Source organism: Culicoides brevitarsis, chromosome 2, assembly GCF_036172545.1.
Source record: "Culicoides brevitarsis isolate CSIRO-B50_1 chromosome 2, AGI_CSIRO_Cbre_v1, whole genome shotgun sequence".
Lineage (NCBI taxonomy): Eukaryota > Metazoa > Arthropoda > Insecta > Diptera > Ceratopogonidae > Culicoides > Culicoides brevitarsis.
Genome location: NC_087086.1, coordinates 998,089 through 1,019,436, shown reverse-complemented (window position 1 = coordinate 1,019,436; position 21,348 = coordinate 998,089). Strand labels below are relative to the sequence as shown.

Here is a 21,348-nt window from a genome sequence, read left to right as displayed (position 1 = left end):
ACCACAAAATTAGATCTATTGAAACGACATTATGCGACGATGACATCATCCTTTGTGGTTTCGCCATGCTGATAAAGTTATCACGACGACGGTGTGCCTTTTTTTAATGAATTTGCAACTCCTTCTTCTCTCGACGTCTCTTCGAGTCTCGTGTAAAAGATACAATCAAATCACGTTTTTGATGAACATTCCAGCCAAATCACATCATAATATCGCATTACTTGTCTAAACACGAGAATGTCGAGTGTCAACAACGAGGCATGCACAAGACATGAAAAATTGTCGCCACGTAGAAAAAACATTTTGAATCAAAATAACTCGAGAAGAGCGTATGTCGCGTCGACGTCGTCGTCATCGTTTCATCTTACAACATTGTAATAAATGTTTGCTCGATTGCTATTATTGGCTCAACTTTCCGAAAGATTGTTACGTCGAACGAGATGGAAACGAGGGAACGGGAATCATTCTTCATTCTTTTCTTTTCTTCATTCGTGCTTTTTGCAAGTTTTCACCTTTTTTAGAAAAAGCATTTCCTAAAATTTATAAAAAATTCGTTTAAAAAAAAATTAAAAAAAGAAAAATGATAAAATGAAAAATAAAATTTAAATTAAGAAAAATTATTAAAAAAATATTTAATAATATTAAAATTATTAAATTATTAAAAAAATATATATCAAAAAAAATTTTTTTTGATAGTAAAAAAAATAATTTTCAATTTTGTTTTTCTGAAATTTTATAAAAATAATTTGTTATTTAACTTTTTTATGAATATTTTTATTATTTTGAAAAATGAACAAAAATTCGTCAAAAAATAAATTAAGTTCAAAATTTTATATTTAAATTATTTTTTTTAAATATTTTAATTTAAATATTGATTAAAATTATTTTCATAAAAAAATAATTTATTTTTTTTAATTTAATTTTTTAAAAATTAAAATAAGCAACTATAAAAATTTAAAATAAATTTTATATAATTTTATAAAAAAATTAAAATTTTTTACAAAATTCTACAAAAAAAAAAAATATTTCAGAATTTTTTTTTCTTTAAAAATATTAAAAATACGCTTTCTTATTCTTTTTCAGATACTTTTCAACCGCATTTTTCTCTTTTGTATCTCAGTACGGTTGACACAATTGTTACAAGAAACGCGATAACGGAGCTTTGTTCAGGTAAATATTTAAATCTGGCTTTAGAGTCGTGTAACAACCATAAATTATCCTAATGACAAGTCTCTCATTCCATTTTTTCGCACGGAGAAAAAGAAAGAAAAAAAAGAGAATTTAAACAGAAAGTGTCGTAATCTTGCGTTTATTGTTGTTGTCGCCCGATAAAAGACGGAAAACAACAATTTCTGCATCGAATCACACAAATGTAATTGATAAACGGCCTTAAGCAGTAAAAGCTAATAAAAACGATAAAAGATATCAAATTCGATTTTTGTTTGTTTATTTTCCTTTCTTCACTCTCGTCTTTTCGGAAAATAAACCTGAAAATAAACACGACATCGATAAAAATATAAAATAAAGACATTTTTCTTTTTCGTTTCGAGACAAATAACAAAGAAAAAACCGATTTAGTTGAATTATGTTGTGAAATAAAACGAACTAAAATCCTTGTGGGGATTCATCTGCATTCATTTTCGTTCGTTTTTTTCTCTTCTTCGCCTTTCTACACTTGTCGCTCGTCGTCGGCAATGTTACCTCAGAAGAAGAAGAAAAATAAAACGAAAAAAATGTACTTACTTGAAAAATAACGCAGAGAGAGACTATCAGCTGCCAGCTATTTGTAAATTTATGGGGCATGTAATTTATATCCTTTCGAATGTAACTTTAAATCGTTATTGTTATTGTGCACAAAATATCTCAGAACTTTTTTTTTATCTTAACTTGTTTTGTCTTGTCCGAAGTGAGTAGGAGAAAAACATTTTTTTCTTATTTTTTTATGTTTATGTTTCAGATTTTCTCGACGAATTTCTTTGATGTGATAAGCCAGTTACAGACATTTTTAGTGTCTTTGGCAACAATTTATCACGAAGGCTTTGTTTTGGAGTTTAGAGTCATTTTAAACTGATTTACGGCAGTTTTTGTAGAGATTTCGGATAAAGACATGACGAAAGTTGATCTGAAAAAAATGTTCGAGGGACAAATTTGAAAGTTTTTGAATTCTTAAATGACGTTAATTTAATTTTCACTCCATCCTTTGAGAGTTAATAAAGTTTCCTTTTGACATGGCGCGGCGATTTTGAACTATTTCCCAACAGAATTCTGTTGAAGACTCAAAACTTTATCTTCTTACCTCATCAAATATTATCAAACATCTCAAAAGGAATCCTTTGGCAAGAAACTTTTGCTTCGACAACTCACATTTTGTGACAATTTCACTAAAATTCAAAGCAACGTACATTAATAAAAGATTTTGTGTCAATTTTACCATATTTCTCTCGAATTCAATTTCGATATCATCGTCTCATCTCACCTAAACACATGGCACGACAGAAAATCGTAAGTTAAATGTTTAATTAGATCAATGATGCTTGTTTGCTTGCTCGGTTAGTTGTCCTTTTTGCGGAATCGGATTTCCCTTTAATAATCGTCACTTTTCTCTCTATTTCTCTGCAAATAACGTAGTCAAACAAACTTTTATCGACTCGGGTATCATGTCAAGCCAGATTGAACCAAAAATTATCGGCATTTATTTTGATAGCTATAATTTCTACGTTTGTACAAAAAGAGACACGGAAAGATGCGGGAAATGTGAAAAAACGATAGAAATTAAAATATTTTAATTTTTCAATTTATTTTAAAATAAAAAATTTTTATTGATTGTTGAAAAATTTATTCATTGTTAAAAATTTCACAAAAATTTAATTTTTTTTTAAATAAAAAAAATTGATAATTTTTGAAAATTTTATTTTTTTTATTTTCACGAAATTTTTATAAAAGTTTTGTTTTGAATTTTTTATATAAAATTGATTTTCATTAATTTCTAAAAAAATTTAAAAATTTAAATGAAACAAAAATTATAAAAAAAATAATAATAAAATAAAAACTGAGAATAAAAAATATACAAAGTGTTTAAAATTTTCACAAATTTTCTCATATTTTTGTCTTTATTTTAATTCTCATATATTTTATATTTTTTTTTTAAACTTAAATTTTTTTTTTATTTTGTTTTTGATTTTAAAAAATATTTTTTTTAAATCTTTTAATTTTAATTTTAAATTAAAAGATCAAAATAATTTGAAAAATTAAAATATTTTAATTTTTTCGTTTAATTTTAGATTTCCCGCATCTTCAAGAGACAGACGTTGTTTATGTTAATCGTTGTCGAGTGTGTGATGATGATCAGCATTGATTACATTGCTGGATAAGTTCTGACTATAATTAAAGCAAATTAAAGGGAAAGTTTTTGGCATGAAACGATTTTCGATCGGCTTTCATAAGATTGTCACATAATTACGGATTTTTGGCAGCAGTATACCATGAACAACGCATTGAAGCGAACACAACGAAGGAAGGCCCGAACGATAAAGTAAATATTTAAATGGCGTTACTGTAACAACATCCAGGAAAGAAATGCAATGAGAGTTGGAGAGAGAGACGAAAAAAAAATACGAGAAGTAAGTAATTTTATTATTGTTTCAAACACTCCTACCTTCTTCTGTTCCGTTAAGAGAACAACCGTCTTGCTTGGTTTGCAGAATGCAAATATAAATAAAATAGAAGAAAATTGTTCATTGTGTTCTTCTTGAGCATTACAACATGCAATGCACGAAAAGTACGCAGAAAATGTTTTAAATTGCGGAATGAGAAAGAAAAATTTACGGTCAAATAAAGTCTTTTATATGAAAATAATAATAAAGAAGCAAATATTTTACACAGTCGCCTTCTTCTTTTTTTTACATCTGCTTCTCTTTCTCGTAGAACTCTTCCTACTTTATGTACGGGAAAATTTTTAATGAATGCAAGAAAAAGAACCAAACTGGAATGTTGGTTAGAAATTTTCCTTCCATAAGGAACGCAAATCTTGAGCGGATCAAATTAAATGTCGATGAAGTGCTTCGTCAGCAATGGGCGAGCAATGCAGTGAAAACAAGGAAAAAATGGAAAATCTATATTGCTTGCAAAAAAGAAATGAAGAAAAATATTTTTTCATTTCCAGTTCGTTGCATTCAAACTTGCAACTTCTGCATGCAAGAAATTTTCTCTTTTATTTGTTTTTTTTTTCTTTATTTTAATAAAAAAAATATTTTTTTAGATGACGAGCAATTTTTTCAATAAAAAATCAATTTTTACGAATTTTTCGAGTTCTGAGGAGACGCCAGGTAAGAAATGCAAAATCTGTTAACCAATAAAATTTAGCAAACCATAAATCACGACGGCGATAAATTTATTAAAATCCCTTTTTTTATTCATTTTTTTCCCCTGCCTCAACGTCAACACACAGAAAATTTACATCTCGCTGTGTTAATGATGCGTTTCAAATTTCCTGCATGCGGCGGAGAGAAATACGGAGAAAAAACGATTGAACGAGCAAGAGGAAAAAAAAATTTTTTCACACAATCATCAAATTACATGCCATGCCACACACCGTTGGTTTCACATCATTCTCATTATTCATTTTCACATTTTCACTTCAATCAAAAATTTACCCAGCTACACGTACGAAAGCCGCTGCCGACGACGACATGGAGTGATGTGAAGAGCATTGGTTTCAATTTCGACTGAAATCTGACTCGACGATGAGTTATTGAAGTGAAGTGAATGGGATTTGATGTGTGTTTGTGTCAGAGATGGGAAAATGTGCGGTAATAGCATTTACGTTATCGCATTAGCAACGGAGACGACACGTTCCTGAACAGATAAATATTTGAGATGGAGTAAAATTTTACGTCTCATTTGCTATTTATAGACGTGTCAAGTTTTAATTTTTTATTAGGTCGTTTGGAATTTGATTTTAAATCGATTTATCGGGCGTTTCAGTTGTTTTAAGGCATTAACGATTTTCGGAAAAACGCAAAATACAGCAAATAATGGCACGTATTATATTCCATGTCCAAATGTAAGTAAAACTTTTTTAATCATTATAATAGCATCGGATTATTGTGCGCCGCGTGTATGTGTGCGAAACAAAAGTTATTCATCAATCCTATTATTAGTGCATGACTGCGCTTATAGCGCTTTTGTTTTTCATTTTTCGAAGGACAATAGAAGCTGTCAGTCATCATTCATCATTACTTCAAGCATTGTGATTATCATCAACATACAGGTCAAGTTTTTCCCATCATCGCCGCGTTATCTCACTTATTTAACGGATTTTTGTACGTCGTCGCCACAAAACCCATTTCACTAATATATTTTTGGCTAATTGTCCATTATCATAAACTACAGCAACAACAACAACAACCATCAACAGAATAATTTCATGTCACATTAATAGCTCTTGACTATATAAACACGACACACAGCGATAAAACAAATAAATCAATGTTTGCCCAATTTACCTAGATTACGGCTTTGCTTGCTCGCAACAACCATAAATAAAGTATGTATAAGTTATTAATCACCATCCAAATAACCATGTGCCAAACTTTCAACATGTTATAAGGGACACGTTCATGGGAAGCAGAGATGAGTAAAAATAGGGCTCAAAATTTTTCAAAAAAAAATTTTTTTGAATGAAATTATTTCTCAAGTTGGTAAGTTAAAGCTTAAAATCTTTTCCAATTAATTCAAACCAAGCATAAAAATTTATCCAAAAAAGATATAAGCCGCTTCAAATGAAAATAAAAAATAAAGTCCGATGCCTCATTTCAAAAGTCAAAAACTCAATGGGGCAAAATAAAAAAAAGTTGAAAAATTTAAAAACTACCGATTTTCGGTATATTTTCATAATTTTTCAAGAAAAATTTTCAATTTTTAGAATTTTTTGTATTAAAAATCGTATTTCTTTGAAATTTTTGTTCTAAAAATTTTATGAAAAAAATTTTTTTTCAAAATTTTTTGACAGTTTTTAAATGGTTTTTTTTCTATTTTAATTAATTTTTATGAATTTTTAATGCAAAAAATTCAAAACAACAAAAATATTGATAAACGATCAAAAATTTTTAAAATTTGTCATTTTGTATGAAAAAGTATTTCAATTTTTTTTTTTTTCTCATTTTTTATTTTTAAAAATTTTCATTTGGAGCGCCTTAAAGCTTAAAATCTTTTCCAATTAATTCAAACCAAGCATAAAAATGATTCAGTTCACAAAAAAATATCACGTCACTGATGGAAACCCATAAAGTAAAAGGAAAAAAAGTTTATGGGGAATCATTAAACCCTCATTAACTCTAACTGTTGATGTCTCTAATTTCGGTATAAACACACACGGAAAAAACGAACATTTATCGCTACTCAGTGGGTAATCATAACCTTTTGTCTCGTTAACATGCCTAATAATGATATTATTACTCAAAGTACTTAACAGTGACAAGACACAGCACATAACCAACCCAAAAAGAGGTTAATTATCATCATCATCGAATTGACATTGTTTTATGTAAGTACAGAAAAATTTTGTGCTTACACAGATTAATAATGAATTATTACCATTTTTCGCTTGTTCAACCAACTTTTTGTGTGTGTGTGTGTGTGCGAAACATGAAACCGACAAATCATTTATCAATTATATTTTTCATTTATTTTCCCAATTTACGTTGTAAAAACCTCACTTCTCATAATAATTGTTTGAAACATGAGCGCGAGCGGTGTAATAATAATTGCATAAATTAAACTCACAGGATGGAGAGAAGTTCATGAACGGACGTCTTTCGGAAAATAAAGTATTTCCGGTGTTATTTTAAAATGAATGTTGAAAAAGTTCCGTTTCACTCTCAATATAGAAAGTTTGTGTGTGTGTGTAAGAACTGGAAAAGTGCTGATCTTAATTTTAATTTAATTTTTTTAATTAAAAATCGGTTCAGGCGAGTGGAAATAAAAACATAATAAATGTTGCAGTATTGTACAGAAGAGTAGTTTGCGAACTTATTGCATTGAACATAGTAATAAAATGAGGTAGTCGATATAGAGACAATGGAATGGGATTTAAAGTTTTAAAGAAAGATTTTATGTGAAAATTTGTACAAAAATCTTTTCTAATTGAAATCGATAAAATAATTTGTAATAACTCAAATTTTGATTTACGGATCATTTTGAAGCTTTTGGTAAATTTATTCGTCATACATAGAAAAAAAATTAAATTCGTTTATTTTAAAAATTTAAATTGTCAAAGATTTTTATAAATAATTTTTTTTTTTAAATTAAAAAAACAGATTTAAAAAAAATCAAAATTAATTTTTTTTTTATATATTTATTACAACTTATTTTACTTTTTTTAAAAATTAAAATCTTAAAGATTTCTATAATGAATTTTTTTTAAATTAAAAAAAATCCTCAGATTTTTTCAAAAAAAAAAATAAAATTTTTTTTTTGATATATTTTTTTTCAAGAGCTTATGATTTTTAAATTTTATTTAAATCATAAAAAATAAATTCTGTAAAGATTGTTCAACTTCATACAACATGGAGCAAAAATTGAAGAATTTTAAGATGATTTTTAATATATTTCATTAATTTTCTTTAAGATTAAAGTTCAAAAATGCTCAAAAATATGTTCATAAGCGTCAAAAGCAGTTCATCAAATAATCAAAGTCTCGCTTGAGGCATTCAAAATTCGTTCTACAATTAAATTTTCACCTTTCCATCTATTTTCAGCGCAAACCTCCAACAAGAATGCAATGACAAATCGATGTAAAAACCAATCTATGACTGACGTGGATGGATTTCACTCGTTGAGCGGGAGAGAGACAAAATGCCTTGCGGCACTATAATTAAACATTTGTTACCACGCTGACTTTGACATGACAAGCTAATAGCTGCGGGCATCTGAAAATTATTATGACAAGCGTTTCACATAATTATGCGGTAATAACCTTTTTAAATAACATTTTAACTCCATCATCGTGGTCAGTCATTTATTTTCCCAACTTTAAACTCTATTTTTCAATTTTTTCGCACCAACTGAGGCTTTTCGCGGAAGAAAGCACAAGAAATTTAATAAATTTCATTCCATAAATCAAAATGATGTCACAAAAGCATCACTTTTCTATCTCTCTAATAATAATTTTTAATAATAATAACACCGCAACTTTTTCCCGCCGCACATTTTATTACGAATGTAAACGGAATGGAAAAACAATAATTTATGACGTTATTCGCGTTTTTTTGTACGACATCGTTGAAAAATGCTCAAAAAACAAAGGAGACAATGAGAAAAAGCGTTGATGATGTTCTACTTCTGTTTCTTGTCCGTTTGTGGCTTCGTCGTCGTCGTCGTCAGCGGCGGTAAGTTTATAGACAAAAGTTACCATTAGAGACACAAAACGAGTGTCATTTATCAAAGGATTTAATTGTGATACTTTTATATTAAAATGAAATATAATAAATGTGAGGCTCGAGCGACAAAAAATGCTGTTCCACTCGAAACAAAAGACAAGAAGGGAGGAAATGTGATGCGGCGATGCGACGACATAATAGAAAATATGAAGAGAAATTTTTTTCTTTTTCTATTTTTTTTTTCGTGCTGCATGATAAATTTTCGCTACGTTCATGCAAGAGCGGTTGACTTTTTTTTGTCGTCGTCGTCGGAATTATGTAAATATGTTCTCTCGTTTTCTCCTGCTTTTTTTGCTTCTTGTGACAAAGTTGTCTCATTTTGTGGTTAGTTATGATGTTTTGCTTGTTAAAAAGTTGTTTTTTTGTGATGAAATCAGATAATGATGTAAATAAAAGTGAATCTTGTAAAATGTTTCATCGCCCTCGTTGTTTGTCTTGCAATGAGTCATCTTGCAATAACAATAATTTACAACAATAACATCGGAAATGACATGACATTTTAATTGAAAGTCAATCGTTCCCCCCGTTTTTATCGCATTTTTAAAGATTTCCTTGATGATAAATGGAACACACCCCGTTGCGATGTTGATACTTTCCATTCGCATCCGCATCACTTGAGTCAGTGACCTAATGTCGTTAAAATGTTAACAACAAACAAGACGTCTTTTTTCATGTTTCGCAGCGACGACGTTGTTCGTTACTCATGTCGTCAACGTCGCACCCTTCTTTCCATATCCGCATTTCATCACAAAGCACACAAGAATGGCAAGAATGCCAAATCCACACATATAAATAACATATTTTGTGTCCCTTTTACATATTTTATCAATGAATCTTTTTTTTTCTGGCTCTTTGCTTCTGTCCCGCACAAGAAAACAAGTAAAGTCAACATTATTTCATTCACTTGAGTGAAGCCAAATGAATATTATGTTGTCAGATTTTTCTTTTTCCTTGCTTTTCGGCTCATATCTACTTCATCTTGGGCCATTTCAACGCAATCTTACGTTGTTACAAGAGGAAAGACGCACACACACACATCCTCTGACTGCTGAGTGATAACAAAGATTTACGATCTCTTGGCCCATGTTTATTTCCATGTGTGTGTGTTGGGGATATTAAATGCCATGCCATGCCAAGTTAGTTAAAAAGATGTACGATGAAGACGTTTTTGTACCAAATTTTCTTTTCCTTTCTTAAAGTTTCGTTTTATATTTAACTAAAAAAAATGTAAAAAAAAAAATTAAAAAAAAAAATTAAAAAAAAATATTTAAAAAATAAAAAAAATATTAAAAAAATAAAAAAAAAATATTTAAAAAAAAATATTAAAAAAATAAAAAAAAAAATATAAAAAAAAATATAAAAAAAAAAAATTAAATTAAAAAAATATATTTAAGGAAGTTTTCAACTTAAAAAAAATTTATTAAAAAATTTATTAAATTTATCTATTTTTTTTAGAAGTTGAAAACTTCCTTAAAAACTATTTTTTTTAATTTTATTTTTTTTTAATTTTTTTTTAATTTTTTTTTTTTTTTTTTTTTTTTAAATATTTTTTTTTTATTTTTTAATATTTTTTTTTTTGATTTTGGGTGAAATTTTTTTAAATTTTTTTTTGTCGCTAACATTGTGCGCTGACTCGAGTAGATAATTTTTCTCCATGAAACATATGTTCGGAGACGCATCGTTCTCGAGTTATAAGGTCACAACAGATCTTGTAGAGCAAAATCAATATGTATAAATTTTTTAATTCAAAAATTTAATATTTTTATTATTTTTTATTTTTAGGTCAAAAATGGGTTCATTTGCTCGTAAAGAAGATTTTTATACGCAAAAGAGTGAAGACGAAGAAAAAATCACAGCACTTTATATTGATATATGCGAGAATTTAGGACTATTTTACCTCCCATTGGGACACGCAATGGTTATTAAGGAGACATAAAGTGACAAAATCCGCTTCTCACTTCTCAACTTGTAATAAAAAGCTGAAAAAGAAATCCATGCTCTCTTGAGAGCGAAAAAAAACCCATCGAAGCATTAAAGGTCAAGAGGTTTTTTGATTGATTAAGGTCTTTGCATACGATCGCTCACTTACGCACAAAAATCATTTATTTTCATTTTTCCAATAAATTGACAACATTGTGACAGACTTTGAATAACGAGGCATGACGACGAAAAAAATAAAATAAATGTAATAATCAATAACCTACATTTATATTTTACATTCAGTCATCCGTTCAAAAAAAAAAAGTTAAAGTTCAACGAGCGACATCCATCGAATCCCGTCATAAAAAAGTAATATAAATGCACTTGATAATGGCAATACTTCATAAACTTTTTTTTTTAGCAAACAACACAATATACACGCGAATGGCAGACAAACAACAACAACAACAAACAAGAGAAAGGGAAATCTGTGAGTGATATTTTTATTTTTATGGTTTATTTGTGACTTTTATTAGCCCCCTGCCTCGACAATTTCCTTTTGTCTGTCGTTTTTTTCAACGTTACGCTCAGCATGGCTGCGAAAAAAAACGTAAAACGAAGGAAAAAGTTGTTATTATTTTTATTGGTTTATTGTTCATTCAAATTTTATGAATTTAATGGCATAAAATTTGTTCGGAAAAGCCGAAATCATCATCGTAACAATAATCTCGCACGAGAAAAAAAAATGCCTTTTTAATACGCAAACGAGAAATATACGACACTTTACGCATCATAAAGTCTAAAATTTAAAAGTTTTGAGGGTGTACCTGCCCAATGTAACACTGATCTAATTTTTGGTTATTTTTTTTTTCGTCGGTTGTCAATTCGATTACCGCGCACAAAAATAAATCGCTTCATGGAACACGCATCGAAATTAGTCGTATGTCATGTTTTGATGCTGCGGTAAAAAAACAACAACAAACATCGAATGATCGAGGTAAAAAAAACTGTTTGCACTTCTTTTTTATTTCAATTTTAAATTAGATTACTCCGTGCGATGCAATGAGTTAACTTGAACATTTCGAGCAGAGATTTGTGTAATGTAAAAAAATATTTGCCACACTTGTTTGTTTTTTTTATTCCTGTTTTTATTTACAGAGAGGAGTTTTTCATGAAAAAACCGGAAAAATATGGTAATCTACATGGAGATAGCGAATGATGAGGGATATGACGATGGATTGAATAAATAAACAAATATTGGTAATGTAGACCATCTCTCTTACAAGTGTAGATATGAACGAAAAACATACAAATCCTTTGAAAAATATGCATTGCCTTAAGCATTAAATGCATTTTTATATATTAAATTTTTTTTTTTCGAAGAAATTTATGAAAATTTTTTTAAAAGTAAATTTTCATAATTTTTAATCCTTTTTCACGTTTCATGACTTTTCCGAGAATTGCAGTTAAGCTTCTTATTTTCATGAAATTTCCCTCAAATATTAATTTTTAAATCCGAACCAATTAAAGATAAATTACTGATAAATGCCAATTTAAATTCATTGAGCTGAAACTGCAACTCGGGTTAAAATCGCTCGTACGGAGAGCATCAAATGTCTAAATAATAATTGATCTAACATGAAATCTTCTGCTTCGTCAAACAGCTTCTCTCTATCTTCGCATTTTCCGAGAATCTCCAATTATTGTCGCAAAACACGACACGAATAAACGATCCTATTACAAGTGACAATCTGCACTAATGACTCCATTTTCCATGCGAGACATTTGAAAAATTCTTGAAATGTCTATGCAACAAAACACGACGACTCGTTTACGACAAAACGGAATATTTTTGCCATTCAGTCACAAATGCAATGAATAATTTACTGCATGACGGCACAAATTGCATCTCTCTCTCTCGTACTGAACAGGCGTTTAACTCACTTTTTTTTTAACGCGTTTCTAAAAAAAAAAATTTAGAAAAAAAATGTAAAAAAAATTTCAAAAGTAAAAAAAAAAATAAGAAAAAAATTAAAAGTGAAAAAAATGAAAATTAAAAAATATAAATTAAAAACTTTAACAACGAAAAAATTAAATAAAAATAAAACTTTTTTTAAATTAAAAAAAAAAAATAAAATTAATTTTAATTTGAATAAAATTTAAATACTAAATTTTGAATAAAAATCAAAAACTTTTAGATTCAATTAGATTCATTCAAAAAAAAAAAAAATAAGATAAAAATTACAATTAAAAAAAATATTAAAAACTTCGAAAACTTAAAAAAAATTAACTTTTTAAATTAAAATTTAAATATTTGAAATTTAATTTTTTTTAAATCAAGTAAAATAAAATATTTTGATAAAATTTAAAAAAAAAACAAAAATTTCTAAAAAAAATTCAAAATGCGATAAAGTTAAAAGTTCCAACTATTTAAAATCTTTTTTCATCTCGTTTTCTATTTTTTACATTTCACGTGTCTAACATTACCTCCGTAATTTTCTATTTAGTTTTTCAGCACTCATACACACGTCGCTCGTCATCTCGTATTTCGAGCAACATAAAAAGCAAGATGAAATGCAATCCAAGGTAAAGCCCATTGTCATGTAAAAATATTTTTCCTCTCGTATGTCATGTTACTTGTGCGAAATGTCTGGAAGGTAATAAAAATAATATTTTAGACGACGTTGTCGAGAGCAAAGTAGAGCAGAATGACGAAAGGAATTATTATTAAGCTACTCATGCCCCAAAAAATTATGATGATGTTCCGAAAATATTCAGTCATTATCACTTGAATCCATGCATGCAGAAATTATGCATGTTGTTGTCGACACACGAAAAATTTTGTATGAATGAACAATAAAATAATTTAAAATTTCATCCGGTTCCTGCGTTGGCACCTATGCGCGACATCAACATACACGCGTTAATAATAATAACGCTTATGCAATATGTTGTCGTCATCATCCCGTTCGTTCACTCGTAGATGTCCGTTTTAATGCATTTTGCATCAAATTATAATTGAATCTCATGCACAATTATTATTAACACCGACGAGTAGCGATGTGCGAGGCGTACATAGCTCAGAGGTAACATCATCATCATCATCATATTTTCATTAAGTATGTTCGTTGGAATTATCGTCATCCGCCTGCTAATGTGTGTCATGGGAACAGCCTTCGATGATAAATTCAGATCCAATTTTAGCTCCGTGATTCCATCGTCATAAACCCATAAGCTAATTACGAAGACAAACATTTCAATTCAAACAAAAATGGTGAAAATGGAAAAAAGTGCAAATAATTAGCTTAATGAATACAAAATATTTACCAACGAACGCACACAGTCATCATCGCGAATGAAATTTTTCACCGGAAACTTTAAAAAATATTTCAATACGGCTTTCATTAAATAGATTTTAATTGCCTGCCTGTCCTCTCTCCTTCTGTTGCTTCGGCAAAGCGCAGGTTGTTTCAATTTTTAAACAGTAACAGCTTCGTACAGAGAAATAATTGAATAACTAACCGACAAACAAACAATTTTACAGGGGGCTTGTAACAAGATTATTTTAAAATCCTTGTTGAGTACACTTTTGACAGTCAAGTGATCTTTTGTTTTTGTTGTTATTCTCGTGTTGAAATATTTTTTTTTATGTTAAAGAGTGAATCTTTAAAGTTTTTTACGTTTTTTTCTTGTTTTCAATTAATTATGGAGATTTTTTTATTACTAAGAAGTGTTTAAATAACGTCGATTCTAAAGAAAATTTAAATGGACGCTAAATTCTAAGTAAATTTCGCTACTTGATAAAAAACCTGCTCGAAGTAAATAAAGTTTCATCAGTTCTTTATTGAAACTCGACTTCACAACATGAATTTAGAAAAATTAATTCTTTTCACTTTTTTTCATTTCATGATATTTCGACCTGGAGTTCAAACCATGGAAGTCTCGGATTCAACTTTAATTAATTTGAGGCGAAACTTCACTTATCCTGTCGTTTTTGAGACATTTTGCAAAAAAGGCTTTGAAAGAGACGAAAAGGGGATTTGTGTCAATATCCACAAAATAGATGCTTTTTTCAACAAAATATGGAAAAAAATTAAAAAATATTTCAGAACGCCTGAAAATGTTCAAATGATGCCTGAAGAAGAAGAAGAAGAGCCTTCTGATGATTGTGAATGCAAGAATCCGCTGCAAATGTGCCCAAATGGTTTGGAGAGATTTTATTGGATTTCATCTGTTTTTGCTGTAATGTTACTCGTCAGTGTTGTCAGTTCTATACTTTGTTATCGAAATATTCTCCCGGATAAAAGTTTGCCGTGATTAATTTTTATTAATAAAAAAGCTTACAATAATAATAAAATTAAATGATTAAAGTGACATTTATTAACATAATTAAACCGGTTATGATAATAAGTTATAATAAGACTGCAAAACAAGAATTTTATCAGATAAAAAATTAAAACAAGATTTTTTGTATTTTATATAAAAAAAAAAATAAATTTAACAATGAAATAATTTTATGCCTTAAATTTAATATTTTGAACAATAGTTCAAGGACTAAATAATTGAATACAAAGAATGAAATGCGAAACTTCAACAGTAAATAATAATTTGAATAATGGTATAAATATTAAAACCGAAGAATTTTTAAATCAGTTTTTATTCTTAGTTCAACGTTTTAAGACAAAAAAATTATTTAAAAATAAAAATTTACATTTAAAAAAATTTATAATGAAAATTAGTGTTTGTCAAATATTTTTGATAGTTTTGATGTCAGTTCAAATGCTGAATGCAAATTATTATCTAATATATTATCATCCAATAATATATGGACAATCTCACGAACAACTTATTACATACGATGTTAATAATAACAACCAACCTGTAATAAATTATGATAAACTAAATATTAAAATATGTATTTTATAATCTCAATTCAATTTAGTTACAGCTCACAAAAAATTTTGTCATAGCAAAAACACACTGCGAGCCAGGATATGTAATTGATGAAAACGGAAAATGCAAAAAAGTATACAAAAATTTTTTTTCGATTTTCGGATATTAGACCTTACTAAAAATTCTTCAATCAAATCCTTCAAAATCCCGACGAACAAAACATCAGCAAATGTGCAAAATAGTGAGAGATTTTAATTTTCAATTTTTTATTCGGATGTAGATAATTCTTATGAAAAAAAAAAAAATCCGTTACAAATTCAAAAAATGCTAATAATTAATGGAACATCAATTTTGAAGTCAATAGAACAATTTCATTAATTTTTGGATTTTTTAGCAATTTTTTGGACAAATTTTAAAATATTTGTCATAAAATCAATAAATTAATTAATAAAAAAATCGTTATTCAAAAGCTTTACGTAAAAATGTTAATATAACGAATTTTAAAACCTATTTTCGTTAATAGAACGGATTATTTTTTTCCATAAGAATTATCTACATTGCGGCAATATAAAAGCTCATAAAATAATAAAATTAAATGATAGGAGTGACTTCAATCAAATCCTTTAAAATCCCGACGAACATAACATCAGCAAATGTGCAAAATAGTGAGAGATTTTATTATATTTCATCTTTTTTCGTAATGTTAATACTCAGTGTTGTCAGTTCAATATTTTGCTATCGAAATATTCTCCCGGTTAAAAGTTTGCCGTGATTACCGTAATGTAGATAATTCTTATGAAAAAAAAAATCCGTTACAAATTCAAATCCAAATCCAAATTTTTGGATATTTTAGCAATTTTTTAGACAAATTTTACAATATTTGTCAAAAAATCAATAAATTAATTAATAAAAATTCATTAAAATAATTCATTCTCAAAAATTTTGTTAAATATATTGAAAAATTTTGAAATTTCGTTAAAAATTAAAAAGTTTTACGTAAAAATCTTTTCGTTAATAGAATGGATTATTTTTTTCCATAAGAATTATCTACATTACGGTAATATAAAAGCTTATAAAATAATAAAATTAAATGATTGGAGTGACTTTATTAAAAATTAAACCGGTTATGATAATAAGTTACAATAAGACTGCAAAACGAAGAATTTTATCAGATAAAAAAATTAAAACAAGATTTTTTGTACTTCATATAAAAAAATAATTTTGGCAATGAAATATTTTTTTTAAATATTTTATGCCTTAAATTCAATATTTTGAACAATAATTCAAGGACTAATTGAATACAAAGAATGAAAGTCGAAACTTCAACAGTGAATAATAATTTAAACAAGACCTGTAATGGTATAAATATTAAAACCGAAGATTTTTTAAAATCAGTTTTTGTTCTGAATTCAACGTTTTAAGACAAAAAAATTATTTAAAAATAAAAATTTACAATGAAAATCAGTGTTTTTCCAATATTTTTGATAGTTTTGATGTCAGTTCAAATGCTGAATGCAAATCATTATCAAATGTATAATCCTCCAAGTAAAAATGGACAATTTCACAACCAACCTGCTACATACAATAATAATAATAACAACCAACCTGTGGTAAATTATGATAAACTAAATATTGAAATATTTTTTAATGGTTTTTTCAATTTAATTTCAGTATTCACTTGCGGCCGGTGTAAAGGATAACTGCAAGGATGGATATTTTTTTGCAAAAGAACAAAATAGATGCGTAGAACGATTCGATTTTTATTCTCAATTAGGACAATAGACCTCACAAAAAAATCTTCAATCAAATCCTTCAAAATCCCGACGAACAAAACAGAAGACACCGAGAATAAAAATCTAATCATCCAAATTCCCTTTTTCGATAGACATTCTCCGCACTTTTCCAACCTGCATCGCCATAATTGGCACTTGTCCGACATTCAAATTCAATTTAACTGATGATGATGATGATGAATCGCCACAAAAAATTCATCCTTTGGCTACTCCCGTTATTTTTTTTCTCGTCTTCTATCTTTGATGATTACCCCTATCATCGAAACCGATTGTCATTGAACAGTCCAGTTCTCGCGAAACGTATGATTCAGAGAAGAAGATAATCAAATCAGCATTTGCCATAAAAACCTGCATCGAGTCGCGACAAAACAATGCGAAAATTTTTCAAAGAAATAATTGTTTTTTTTTTCTTCTTTCATTTGTCGTCGAAATTGAAATTTAGTTTTTGTTTCAAAAATTAAAAAAAAAATTTAAATAAAATAAACCGAAATTGAATTTTTTTTTTTCTTTCAGCATTTCTTTCACTTTTTTTCTTGAATGCCATTAAAAGCAGTTTAATTTTTTTCCTTGCGGATATTAATAACACACACGAATGAATATTAAAGTTTCACACCTTCATTGCAGCGCGCACAGTTTTTTCTTCGTATTTAGGTATTGAACCTTCAATAAAAGTAAAGGGAAAAAATTCTTACCTAATGTTAATCCAAGTAGCGTAGGTAAGAATATCCAGCAAAATTTACGTTTAATCTCCATTGTATTGCACCGCATATTTTATTATGATTATATTATATTATTATGACATACACGATAACTATTATTATTTTAATATTAGTATTTTTACGCTCGTTCGCTGCCTTTGCTGGAGCTGTGAAACTGGAATGCAGACGAAAGTGTGCCAAATTATCGTTATTTTGATTTTTATTTTAGATTACTCGACAAACATTTATTTTTTTTTTCGCTTTTTTCTTCAATTATTATATTTCTTTATTAATTTTTTGCTTGCACTTTTATTTAATTTTTTTTTTCACTTTTTAATAATTTAAAATTTTTCAGTTTTTCGAATTTTTTAACTTTATGATAATTATCATTTAAAAAATAAAATAAAAATTGCACACACACGCACACACGCGTATCCGCCAACACTATATCTCGCGTTAATGATAAAAATAATTTTGTCCTTTTACTCCGTTCCGTATCTGTTATACAACTGACTCAACTTCATTCACAGATAGCTCGCATAACTCGATTGCACTTTCCTCGCCAACGTACTTTTCACGTTATTTTCGATGATTCCCCTCTCCCTCGGTGCCTTTTTCGAAAATCTCATGGTCCGTGTTGTTCGTTGGGGAAGGCACTCAGGACGAAAGATGACGCGCGCATGCTTGTTGCACGAAGAAATACCAATCGGAATACGAAAATCCGTGCTACGAGACGCGAAGATACAGCAAAAAAGGGTTTCCCGCCTAATGAGAAATGTTATTTTAAATGGAAATCACTGTTATTTGTGTTAATATGATGCTGATGATGCAAATACGAGGCGTACGAGTACGTTGCAGAGGTAAATTGATGTAATAATGATCGTTTATGGGATGTTGCCAAACGTTCGTGCAAGGTGCATCGATTTTCCGAATATGATGAACAATTTTTTTTTCGTTGCTGAGAAAATGTCATGTGAAGGAAAATCTACAGAAAAAAATTATTTTAATAGTCTCATAATTTTTATGATACAAAAAAAAATGCAGAAAATTATTAACAAAACAGTAAATTTGTCTCGCGTGGCGGGCGACACACGCTAAAAGGCATAAGACGTCAGACTTGATTATAAACTGAGATATTAATGTTCTTTTTTCTCTCCGTAGAATGGAAAAATGGAGTGCAGCAACGACGCGATGATTGTTATTATATTGCAGTAACTACCAAGTTTTTAATGCTTTAAGCCTTTATTATTGCGCTTTAGCACCATTCAACATTGCGAACGCATCGTCGTCAAGCGTCGCCGATGGAACACACAGTTGTTGGCGTTTTATTGTTGTCATAACATTCAATGAATTACCGTCTCTCGTTTTTGTGAGAAAAAAAATTTATTTTAGAAATTTTTATATTTTGAACGATTTGAAGTCTGTCTGAAAATATTCAAAATTTGTAACGAATTAATTTGAAATTTAAAAAAAAAATTAGGCGAAAATCCAAAATAAAAAAAAGGTAAAAATTTTATCAAATATTACCTTTTTTGTGTATTTTAATTATTTTTTAAAAAAATTTCAAAAAAAATTTTCGATTTTTACTTATTTTTGTTTTGAAAATCATATTTTAACTTAAATTTCTTTAAAAAACGAACTCAAAAAATATTTCTTATAAAATTACTGAATTTATTTTTCAAAATTTTTTGACAGTTATTTTTTATTAATTTTTAAAATTAAAAAAATTCTTTAAATTTTCATATGAAATATCTTAAAATATATTTCAAAATAGCAAATCTGAAAGTAAATAGAAAAAAAAACATCAAAAAATATTATTTAAAAAAAAATTTCTTTCAAAAATTTTTGAATTATTTTTGATTTAAATTTGGAGCGGCCTTACAGCTTTTAACAAACTTTCAAAAATTAACTTAGAGAGATTTTCCTAAAAAAAATAAAAAAAAATTGAAAAATTTTTTAAAAAATTACAAAAATATAGTTTAAGCTTCATTGCATAACCAAAGGGGTAAAATGCGCTTTAACAAAATTTAACAAGAAATTTTCTAATATTTTTTTTTTCAACATTTTAATATTACAAAACATTTGTAAGCCAGAATATTTAACAATTTTTACCGCAACAACGTCGACAATAACAATTGTCATAAAATTGTTGAAAGATTTCTTTATGATTATTATTTTGTTGCAGCGAAAAAAAAGCTGAAAATTAAATATTGTTCATTTTTCATGATGATTACTTTTTTATGAATACATTTTTAAAGATTTTTTTTTTATTTTTTTGTGGAAAGGGTTTTCAGACAATTTTATTTTTTTTTTCGTCAATCACTTGCCCGAAACCAACTTCAAAAAATTTTTAAATGAAATTCAGAGAAAAAAGAAATCCGAAACGCAAATAAAGCAATCCTTCCAGATTACAGATTTTTCTTTCGTTTCAAATAATATATTTTTCTTGCACAACCTACCATAAAATTCTCGTATTTTTACGTCAAAAAACCAAAGAGAGAGAGAGATTTCTTATCAATACCAACAATCTTAATAACATTTTAACTTTTGTAGCAAGCAGCACTGTTGTTGTAATAATAGACGAATGAATGTTGCCATATGGAATTTAAAATAGGCGCAAGGACATTTTTATTCCCTCTATTTTTTTCGTCGTCGTCTCTCGGATGTTGGATCTCTCTATTCATGAGACATTCAATAAAATACGATTTAACGGAATGGAGGGCGGATTAAATATTTTTACCTTTTTTTCGTTCGATATTTGAAGAGACTTGAAATGTGCATACAATTTGAATATTTTTTTGCGGATTAAATGAAAATGAAAAAAAAAATGTCTGTCTCTGTAAATCTTCTAATAAGTGGCGAGATCATGATCAACATGACATGTAATAATAATAAAAACATGACCCTCAATTGACACGCATCAAAAGTTGTCGTTTGCCTCTTCGAAGATGCTGAAGCAAACTGAAAGAAAGAAAAACATCAGGGATTACAAAACAAACGAAAACTTTTTCTTTTCCTTATATTCTTTTCTGTATTGCTTCTCATCGCATCTCATTTTCCTACTAAAAACCATAACTTATCTTGTTAACATGTTAAAAAGATTATCTCTTGTTTGCTTCTTTTTTGTATTTTTTTTAACTTTCACACTTCTTACTACATGGAAGGTGCGGGAAATTTAAAATAAATCTAAACTAATAAAAAAAATAAATTTTTAAATAATTTTTGATTTTTCTTTGATGGTTTTTTAAAATTTATTAATTATTAAAATTAGTAAATTAATTATTTTTGAAATTATTAATTTATCAAAATATTAAAATTTTTCATTTTTTTAAAAACATTTTTTTTTCATTTTTTTTTTAAATTATTAACAAATTTTTTTTCTATCGATAAAATAAAAAAAATATTTTAATAAATTTTTAAAACATTTTTTGATTTTTCATGAAAGTTTTTAAAAATTAGTAAATTAATTATTTTTAAAATATTAATTTATCAAAATATTAAAAATATTAACCTTTTTTAAAATTTTTTTATTAATTTTTTTTAAATTATTTTTTATATCTAGGTATATGAATTTTTTTATATAATTTTTTCTATCTATAAAAATAA

The 21,348-nt window shown here is 27.7% G+C and overlaps 1 protein-coding gene across 1 annotated transcript in view; it reads right to left on the bottom strand.

Moving 5' to 3' along the window:
* LOC134832519 (lachesin) overlaps positions 1-17,891 on the bottom strand; it is a 35,675-nt gene extending 17,784 nt beyond the window's left edge. Inside the window, exon 1 of the mRNA XM_063846578.1 lies at positions 17,737-17,891. Coding sequence (XP_063702648.1) covers positions 17,737-17,812 — 76 coding nt within the window. The 5' untranslated portion in view covers positions 17,813-17,891. The remainder of the gene's footprint in view (positions 1-17,736) is intronic.
* Positions 17,892-21,348: the final 3,457 nt, after the last annotated feature.